The 9,299-nt window shown below is 63.5% G+C and overlaps 1 protein-coding gene across 2 annotated transcripts; it reads right to left on the bottom strand.

Annotated features, from left to right (window-relative positions):
* Positions 1 to 494: 494 nt before the first annotated feature.
* CSF1 (colony stimulating factor 1) lies at positions 495 to 9,049 on the bottom strand. Of its 2 annotated transcripts, none has more exons than XM_052815676.1 (9): positions 8,931 to 9,049; positions 7,515 to 7,646; positions 5,598 to 5,660; positions 5,106 to 5,285; positions 4,670 to 4,847; positions 2,858 to 3,696; positions 2,525 to 2,580; positions 2,382 to 2,434; positions 495 to 2,050 (listed from the first exon to the last, which is right to left on the bottom strand). In XM_052815676.1, exons 1-8 carry the CDS (start codon positions 8,949 to 8,951, stop codon positions 2,383 to 2,385), a joined length of 1,521 nt encoding a protein of 506 aa, XP_052671636.1. In that variant the 5' UTR covers positions 8,952 to 9,049; the 3' UTR covers positions 495 to 2,050; position 2,382. The 2 variants fall into 2 exon arrangements, with proteins under 2 accessions (XP_052671636.1, XP_052671637.1); XM_052815677.1 differs by having other exon boundaries at positions 2,858 to 2,985.
* Between the last annotated feature and the right edge of the window lie 250 nt (positions 9,050 to 9,299).

The following is a 9,299-nucleotide window of genomic DNA, read 5'->3' as shown; positions in this document are numbered from 1 at the left end:
AGCAGCCTGACCTCCCGAGCCCTCGCCCCGCCACTGGCCGCATCCAGACCTCCGCCCCACGGTCCCCGAGCAGGGGCTCCAGCGGCTTTCCCTGGGTGTTCCCCGCTCCAGGCAGAGCCCAGAGCTGCCCCCATCAGCTCCCGGGGAGCCCCCCATTGCAGGACACCAAAGCAGCCCCAGTGCGGGTGCAAGCGGGAGGGGACACAGCCCTGGGTCCTGGATCTGGCCCAGGAGCGTCCTGGAGCCAGGATGGGGGGGGACTCCACCCCCCCCCTTCAATCCGAGGGCACGGGGGCAGCTCCAGCAGGACCCTCATGTCCCCCCCCGGTACTCAGTCCAATGCAGCCACACCGGGGACGGATCCCCTCCCTGTCCCCTCACCCCCCCTCTGCCATCCCCCCATCAGGGACCCCAGGGCTGGGACGGGGCGGTCACAGGCTGCATCCCCCCATCAGCCCTGTCCTTCCCCACCAGCTCCCAGGCTTACACAGTGCTACACATCTCTGTTTATTAATAATATTAAATATACAAGATGTTTTCTATTATTTTCTTTAAATAGACTTCTTTAAATGACTTTGTATAAAATATTTCAACGTTTCACTGTATCAAAAAAAAATAAACCAGAGGCAAAATAAATCCGACACAGCTTAAAGGCAAGTTTTCCCCCGCAGGAGCGGGGCCGGCACGGTGTCGGTGTCTCCTCCATGGTGCAAATCAGTGCTGAGCTGGTGGCTTACACCAGCAACGAGTTTGGCCTCAGCCTCCCTGCTGTGGTCAGGGCTTTCCTCCTGATTTACACCAGTCCCTTGCACTGGAAACCCCTGCTTCTGGCAGTCATAAATACATATTAAAAAAAAATTAATAGTAATGCTTTCTTTAAAAACAGTTTGGTTTGTCCACATTTTGTTCCACCATATAAAAATAATACTTCAAAACGCAAGAGCAGCGTGGGCCACGCTTCACATTCGGGGCCGGAGGGATGCTGTGGCGGGGCAGGATGCAGCCCGAGCCCAAGGTTTGGGGTATCTCTGGGGCTGGTGCATCCCAAACCAGGCTCTTCCCAAAGCCAGGGAGGGGGTGCTGAGCTGAAAAGTCCCCAGGTACCCGGCTGGGGCATCTCCATCTCTTACGCCCACATTGATCCAGTCCTTCCCCAGCCCCATTTCCCTTCTCTAAAGCACAGTCACAAAAGAAATCCAGTTGCAGGCGAGGCCAGCTCGCAGCAATAACCCTGTGGGGGGGCAGGACAGGCCCCCTGTAAAATACTCCTGTGGGATAAAGACTTTCATCCGCTATATTAAAAATAAAACCCTAACGGCACGACGGCGAGCCGAGGCCAGCTCGGGCACAGGACCAGAGCCAGATCTCCGCTGGCAGAATGATGGGGACCGGGACGGTGCCAAGCGTCACCCCCAAGCCTGGCCCTGCACGGGGACGCGGGCACCGGTGGGCTTTAAATATTCACAGTGTGAGGGTTTAAGTTGCAAGTCGGGGCTGGGGTTGTGCAGCCTGGGGGAGTCCCAGTGACTGACCCCCCCCCCGGCATCCAGGATGCTCCAGCTGAAGCTTCGGGAAAGGCAGGGTGAACAGGGGGGTGATGGGTGCTGCTCCAAACCCCGCCATGGTGGGGTGGGAGAAGAGCCGGTGGATCCGGGGAGCTGGTCCCCTCCATCTTCAGCCAGCGCAGGCCATGTCCGAGCGGGATCCATCATCCCACATCCAGCGCCAGCGTCTCCATCGTCCTGCTCAGCACCACGGTGTCACGTCAGCCACCACCACCGTCCCAGCAAAGTCCTTCGGTGATGGCCCGACACCTTCCAGCCCTTAGCCTTCCTGGTGCCCGGGGGTCCCACTCAGGGTGCATCCCCCCATCCTTTCATCCCTGCCAGGGAGTTTTTTGCAGTCTCTGGCCACCAGAGTGGGGCGAGAGAAGAGGGAGCATCAGCATCATGGCGGGACCGTGGAGGGGCCGGCGCGTGCCGACCCTCCTTCACATGGCGAGGAGCATCCGGATCCATCCCCCAAGCAGCTTCACATCCCGCCTCGGGCCCTGAGGAAAAGAGGAGAAAGATGAGTGGGAGCCGAGGCTTTGCCAGGGAGGGTGGGGCGAGTGGGGAAACACATAAAAACCGCAGGAAAAAATACTATATATATTAAGAAAGTGCTGGTAATGGATTAATAGGCTGCAAAACCGCATGCTGGCAGCGCTGGGGCACAGACCTGCTCCTCTCCGTGTCTTCCCACCCCATCCACCCCTGCCAGCAGCCGAATTTCCCTGCCCGTGGCTGAGGTCAATGCAGGTGGGGACAGTCCAGGGACTCAACACTGTCCCCACAGGCTTGGGCCAGAGCCCTGCAAGGTCCCATCCAGACCCTGCTCACCTTAGAGCTCCTGAGTCTCCAGCTCTGGACGTCCCCTCGCTCCTTGCAGCGCCCTGCGAGGGAAAGCCGGGGGGTTTAGGGCAGGGTGGCCCAGGGTGGGGGTCCCCAAAGCCCCCCCCCAAGCAGAGTGATATTGCACCCACCTCCTCTCTGGCTCCTCGGGGTCACAGCCTCCATCTTCCAGCGGCCGCTCCAGGACCTGTGCGGAGGGAGGGGGAACAGGGAGATGAGCCCTGGGGAAGGGGAGGGGGCTGCAGCAGGGGGGGTCTCACCCCCAGCGCAATGATGGGGGGAATCTCCCAAATAACATCCTCTCACCTGCTCAGCACCACCACTTGTCCCCCCCACCTCTCAAAATGATGGCGAAAGTGGGGGTCAACCCACACGGACCAAGAGACAAGTGGGGAAACTGAGGCAGGAGAAGATGTTTGTGCCCAGGGAGGAGGCGGAGGGGCTGGCGGGGGGGGGGGGCTTACCCTGGATTTATACTTGTAGAAGAGCAGCCCTCCCATGGCCAGCAAGACGGCCACCACGCTGGCCACCGTGATGTATATCAGGGGCTCCTGGCGGCCCTCCCTGACGGCCGGCTCCTTCCTGCGCTGCTCTGCGCTCAGAACAAAGCCAGAGTCAAAGCTGGGGCCAGCCCCGCCATCCTCAGGCTCCCGCAGCCGGCTCAGCCCCCAGCCTCGCACCCTCGCCCCGTCCCCGGGGCCGCCTGGCACTCGGCCCCGCATCTCTGGGGCCATCCTGGAGAAACGGAGCTGCGTGATGGGCTCGGATGTCTCGGTGAGACGGATCCTGGCTCTGCTGCCTGCCAAGCCAGTGCTGGGGGATGCTGCCGGCGTGGTGGTCCTGAGCCCGCTGGGATGGTCCAGGAGGATGGAGGCTCCCTGCTGCTGGGCCAGATCCCGCGGCGGGTGGCCGGCCACCATTTCAGTGCCCCCTTCCACCAGCTCTCCGTCCCCACGCAGGATGGAGACGTCCACCGCCGCCACGCCAAGGGTCCCGGCCGGATCCAGGAGGGCTTCGGCGCTGTCAGCTGGAGCCGTCTGCTGCATCGTGGGGGACGGCACTGACGCCGTGTCACCTACCCCGGCACCCAGGACCTCCTCGGTCCCCGAGCCACCGTCCGTGCTACTGGGGGGCTGAGATGGGGCATCTAAGTCAGTGAGGGTGGCATGGAAGAGGCTGTAAGGGACCTGGGTGCTAGCGGGTGCCACCTCCCTGCTAGCATGGGTGGCAGCGGAGAGGGAGGGCTGGGTGGCAGAAGGGAGGGCAGGGGACAGGCAATTGCAGTCAGGATCTGTCCCCACACCTGAAAGAAGCAGAGAGAAGAGACGGCCGTGGGGTCACCAGCCTCCAAGAGGGGCACAGCCAGCAGATCTGAGGTCAGGGGCAGCATCCCCGTTCCTCCCCGCAGCCCTGGGCAAGTGGGTCAAACAGCCCCCCCCCCAAAAAAAGGGAGAGCGAAGGTGAGGCAGGAGACAGGCAGGGACAGACATGGCAGCACAAAGATGACAAGCAGCAGGCAGGATGAAGCAAACCCGAATCAGCGGGTCCCCTGAGCTGATGACAGCAGTTTATCCATGACTTGCAGGAGCTGGACAGCCACGTTTAACATCCCCCATGGCACAGGGACAGGGCACAGCTCCGACACACGGACGACAGCGAGACATCTCCTCTGCAGGCATGCAAACATACAGCACGAGTGTTCGCGAAAGCACGGACGGCAACACAGGGCTCTTCCACCCCGGTGGGCAATGCTCTCCCCGAAGGCTTGGTCGGGGGAAACTGAGACACGGGGCAGTTGAAGTGATGCAGCTGAGGTCATGCAGCACGTTGGTGGCAGAGGGATCCCGACGCCTCAATTTCTCCGTGTTACGCTCAACCCGGGCCCTGGGCCTTTGAGACGGAGCCGAGCCTGATGCCTTCAGCCAGGCCGATGGAGATGCCTCCTTATTCCCCCTCAGCATCTCTCTCTGGTCTTGTTTCCAGCAGGATTCGGCCCAAATCCCACCTCCAAAGGGTGGCCAGCCCCTTCTCCCAAGCCCGGCTCTCCCCAGACACAGACGCAGAGCTCGCCAACACACCGCCAAGGCCACCCCGCAGGGATGGCCACCAGCCGAGCAACAGAGACGGGGATCAACGCAGACACGTGCCGTGCCCACGGCGCCCGCGTGTGCCCACGGAGGGGGACACGCGGCTGTCAAGCTGCTCCATGCAGGTGAGCCCAAGCCCCCCGGCCCAGCACGGGTTTGCCGGGCAGAGGCAAAGCCTCGCCATCTCACCTGGTGGGGATTCAGCCTTCCTGGGTCCCAAGCAGGTCCTGCGGTAGACCTGGCTGCAATCCTTCTCGAAGGTCTCCTGGTTCTGCAGCAGCTGGTTGATGTCCTGGAAGAATTGCTTCACCAGCACCAGCATCTCATAGGGGGAGGTGGTGAAATCCTCAAAGCACATCTGCGAGAGCTGGAGGAAAAGCCGGGCTCAGCATCAGCTCCACGACCATGCAGGGCACCCAGTGTCACCGCCACGGGGTACCACGCTGCACCCCGTGGATTCCCCCATGGTTCCCTGTGTCCACGCACACCCCATCTCTGCTCCACTTCAAGGTCCTGCCCACGCACCCACCCCAGGATGCTCTGGACGCTCTATTTCACCCAAGGATGAGGACTCAGATCCACACCCCTGCAGATCTGGCACCCCACAAGGCAGGGGACAGTGTACCTTTCTCTCCTCATCATCCTCCTCCCTGATGCAGGGGTCAACATTCTCATCGATGCGGTTGTACATCCTGCGCACCATCTGCATCTTCTTGGCATTGGACGAGTTCTCCTTGAACTCTGTTCGCTCCAGAATCTTGCCCAGCAGAGGAAAGGCAGCTTTCACGTAGCAGACGGAGTCGTTCTGAGAGGACAGACCCCCCAAAAAAGTGAGACTGGTTACTGGATGGGCAGAGGCAGCAGCACCCCACCCACTCTGCCTGGGGGAAACTGAGGCACAGAGACACAAAATACCTTTCTACGGTCCCACAGGCTGCCCAAGCTGGGACTCGACAGCCGCCTGGCCAAGCAGGATGGGTCCCTCCTGGGAAGCCTCCCACAAAGGGGGATGGGAGAGGGGAGTCTGCGGACCTGCAGACCCCCCCTGCCCCATGCACCAGCCAGCCCTGGTCCCTGTCCCCTTCTGTTCCCCGGTACCCAGCAAGGAGCCACTCACCAACTGCATCTTATTGATGAACTTGAAGGAGACCCTGCCTGGGTGCTGCATCTGGGTGTCAGCCTGGAAGGAGAGAGCAGGATGTCACCCCATGGCCCTGGGGGGATAACACAGCAGCAAGGGGCAGTGGAACCAACACGGGCACCCCAAGGGCATGAAGGGGTGCCTGAGCCCCCTGAATCCACAGGGCTGGGAAGGATTCTGCTCCCACTCCTGCTTCATCCCACACCATCCTCTTCCTTGCACAGACACTTCCCTAGGGTCGAACCTCTGGCAGGGGCGAGCCCAGGATCCCCGCTCCCATCAGACAGCATGCTCCCCGTACCAGGGATGCCTGCCTCCCCCTGCCTGTTCCCACCCCACTTCTCTTCCTCTTCCTCCTCCTCCTCTTCCTCCCAGCACGACAGCAGAGCCCAGCCCTGCTTGATTCTCCCAGAATCTCCCCCGCACTCGCTCTCCTAAAGCCAGGCTGCAAAAGAGCATCCTGCCATGCAGGAGGTGGCCATGACACCGAGGTCATGTAACCCCCGGCATCACACAATGCCGGGGTCCCGCACACAGCGCTGCTGGCCCCCTACACAGCAACCCTTTCCGATGGGGGTCAAAACCCACCCCAAACAAGCCCCCCTGCCTCCGGGCCGGCATCCCAGGCTGGGAGGGCGAGGGCTGCCAGAATTGCCGGCCGGCCGGCAATTCTGGCAGCCCTCGCCCTCCCAGCCTGGGATGCCGGCCCGGAAACAATTGCTCCATTATCCCACAGGGGCTGGAGTGAGGGCTGGCTCCTCCGTCAGTGGGAAGAGGAGAGGGCTGCATTCCCCAGCAGGGAAACCACGACTTCCATTCAAACCTGCTCCATCCCCTTTCTCCCCTCAACCACGCACCCACTTTTAATCCCTGGGGCTTGCAAAGCAAAGGCTCCCCGAGGATGCGGGGTGCTGAGGCTGCAGGGACAGCTCAAGCAGAGGAAGCTGAGCTTGCACACACGACATCTGTCAGCTCCTGGCACTGCACCTCGGTGCTTAAAGAGGAAGAGGTAAAGCGAGCCCGGACACAGCGGTTACAAGCTGCGAGCCAGAGAGCTCGGTGCAAAGCAAGCAGGCGGCGAGGATTCAGAGGCGCCGCTATCGCCTCTTGCCCGCGCACCCCGTTCGCTGCAACGGCGGAATTTAATCTGCGACAACCGTGCAAATCCCTGCGTGCCCCCGATTCCCGATTCTCCCCTGAACATCCGCGTGATTCCCCGCTCGGAGGTGAGCCAAGGGCCAGGGTGAGATATGGCCCCAGCAGCCAGGATGGGGCCAGGAGTTGCCTCCCTGTGAGGTGGGTGTGAGCACCCAGAGCTGCCTACGGGCTACGTGGGATGAAGGCACCCATTGCTCCAGTCCGGCTGGCTCCAGCACCCAGCTAGCCTGGCCGACGGCCCCCCTCGCTGCCTGCCACCCACCCACAGCCCCATTGCCAGCCCAGCTTCCAGGCAAGCAGCTGGACTCAGGAATGCAGCCGGATTCCTCGACTTTAACCCCTGCGCAGCCGCCCGGAAAATGCCACGGCCCCACAGCACCAGTCCCCTCCACCGCTTCCCCATCGCCCCTGCACCCATCCAGCCCCATTCATGCCCCCTTCCCGGCCACGCTCCTGCCAGCTCCTGCTCCCCCTCTCCTTCCATTTCTCCCACTGACAGTTTTCCACAGCCACCCTTGCTAAAGGCATGACAGCATGTCACACCCCCGCCCCCCTCCCCCGTGCCTGTTTGTCCCTCGTGCCCACGGATGCTCAGCTCCTGGGTACCATCACTTTCCTGGTGGAGCTGAAAATAAGCTGATTTGCTTATTTTCAGCCCTAAATAAGGGCTGATTTGTGCCTGCCCGGCCCCGAAAGAGCCCCTGTCCCGTGGCAGAGCCTGGGGAGGGCACTCACCAGCTCCTCCAGCTCAGCCAGGTGCTTCTCCGTGATGATCTGTTGGCAGTAGCTGTTCTGCTCCGTCTCATGGATGCTGCAGACCAGGAGGAGGAGGAGGGATGACAGCAGGGTGCAGCGGAGCAGGCACACCTGAGCATGGCAGAGCAAAGGCTTGGAGCAGGGCTAATCCCCCCACCCCGAGCCCCCTGCCCTTCCCCACCACCCTCCAGAGTGGCCACCTTCGTGGTGGACAGGGCTTGACCACGGTCCAGCAAGATAACCCCACCATGGTCCTCCAACCCCCGCGCCCATCCCCATCCTGCTATTTTTAGGAGCGCCAGGTCAGTGGGGAATTTCCCAGTGCCCACTGCGGGGGCTGCGTGGCCGGGGCCTGGCTGGCAAAAGCCTTCACGTGGCTCTCGGCCACCTCCACATTCCCCATCCAGCCCTTGTTCCCTCTCCCGCACCATTTCTCCGTCTCTCCTGCAAATCTTCTCCTCCACCCCGGCTCCGGGGAGCTGTCTGACGCACTGACCCACCCATCCCCAAAAATCCTCCTCCCACCCTCCGGACCCCCCCCAGCCCCCAGTGCCTGCACCCGCCGGGCTCTTTCCATGCAGCGGCTCTGGCGTCGCCCCAAATTCCCCTCCCAATCCCCCTGCAAAGAAGCAGGGAGGCCCCGAACCATTGCAGGACCCCAGTGGGTAACGGGGCTTGTCCCAGGGCCAAGACCCCCGAGGGGGGGATGGAGCAGACCCCCGGGGTGGGTTCGCATGCCCCCCCGTCCGCGGTGTACCGGCACCGAGAGGGTGCCTGGGTGATGGCGGGGGGGGGGGGAATTTCCCTTGGAGGTTGTCCAGAAATCCTCCCCTCTTGTGAAACTGCAAGATGCCGCCCGGGCCACCGCCGAGACACGGCCACGGCTGGCCGGAGCCTCACCCCGCCGGGGACGGGCCGGAGCCGGCGAACGGGACGGGGCTGGAGCCGGGGGACGGGACGGGGCTGGAGCCGGGGCCTTTCGCCGCCGAGTCCGGGAACCGGGGACGGGGCTGGAGCCGAGAACCGGGGCGGGGACGGGGCTTCACCCCGCGGGTCCGGGAACCGGGGAGGGGGCTGGAACCGAGAACCGGGACGGGGCTGGAACCTCATCCCGCGGGTCCGGGAACCGAACCGGGGCTGGAGCATCACCCCGCCGGGAGCCGGGCCCCCCCGTGGACCCCCGAAGAGGGGGTTTGCCACGTCCCCCTGCGTGACCGGGGATCGGGGCGGGGGGGGGACGACGACGACGAGGAGAACCGGGGCTGAAGGAGTGGTGGGAGCTGCTCCCCCCGGGGACCCCTCACAGGTGACAGCGGGCGCCGTGCCGGGGCGGGTGGGGGGGTGGAGGGGGGGGAAGGTTTTCTGGGGGCTGGATAGCGGGAGGGGCCGCCGTACCTTGGCTCCGAGGCGGGGCATGGGGGCTGCCGTGGGGCCGGGGCTGCGGCGGGACCGGGAGGTGCGGGCGAAACGGCGGCGGGGCCGAGCGGGGCCGGGCTGAGCCGCCGCCGCCGCCGCGCTGCCCTTTATAGCGGCGCGGCAGCATGTGGTTTATGAGAAAGGGCTGGCGGCCGGCCAGCGCCCGCCGCTCCGGTCGGCCCCCTCGGATCGCCTCGGATCGGATCGGGACCTTCGGATCGGATCGGATCGGGCCCCTCGGGTCGGATCGCCTCGGATCGGGACCCTCGGCTCGGATCGGGACCCTCGGATCGGCTCGGATCGGGACCCTCGGATCGGATCGGGACCCTCGGATCGGCTCGGATCGGG

Source organism: Harpia harpyja, chromosome 19 (genome assembly GCF_026419915.1).
Source record: "Harpia harpyja isolate bHarHar1 chromosome 19, bHarHar1 primary haplotype, whole genome shotgun sequence".
In the NCBI taxonomy this organism is placed as follows: domain Eukaryota; kingdom Metazoa; phylum Chordata; class Aves; order Accipitriformes; family Accipitridae; genus Harpia; species Harpia harpyja.
This window is presented reverse-complemented; position numbering and strand designations above follow the sequence as displayed.

Coding starts and splice junctions, on each gene's coding strand:
- CSF1 (XM_052815676.1), bottom strand. CDS start 8,951: ATGCCCCGCCTCGGAGCCAAG. Junction 5,286..5,597: donor TCATCAATAAGATGCAGTTG/GTGAGTGGCTCC, acceptor CTGTCCTCTCAG/AACGACTCCGTCTGCTACGT. Junction 2,435..2,524: donor CCCGAGGAGCCAGAGAGGAG/GTGGGTGCAATA, acceptor TTTCCCTCGCAG/GGCGCTGCAAGGAGCGAGGG.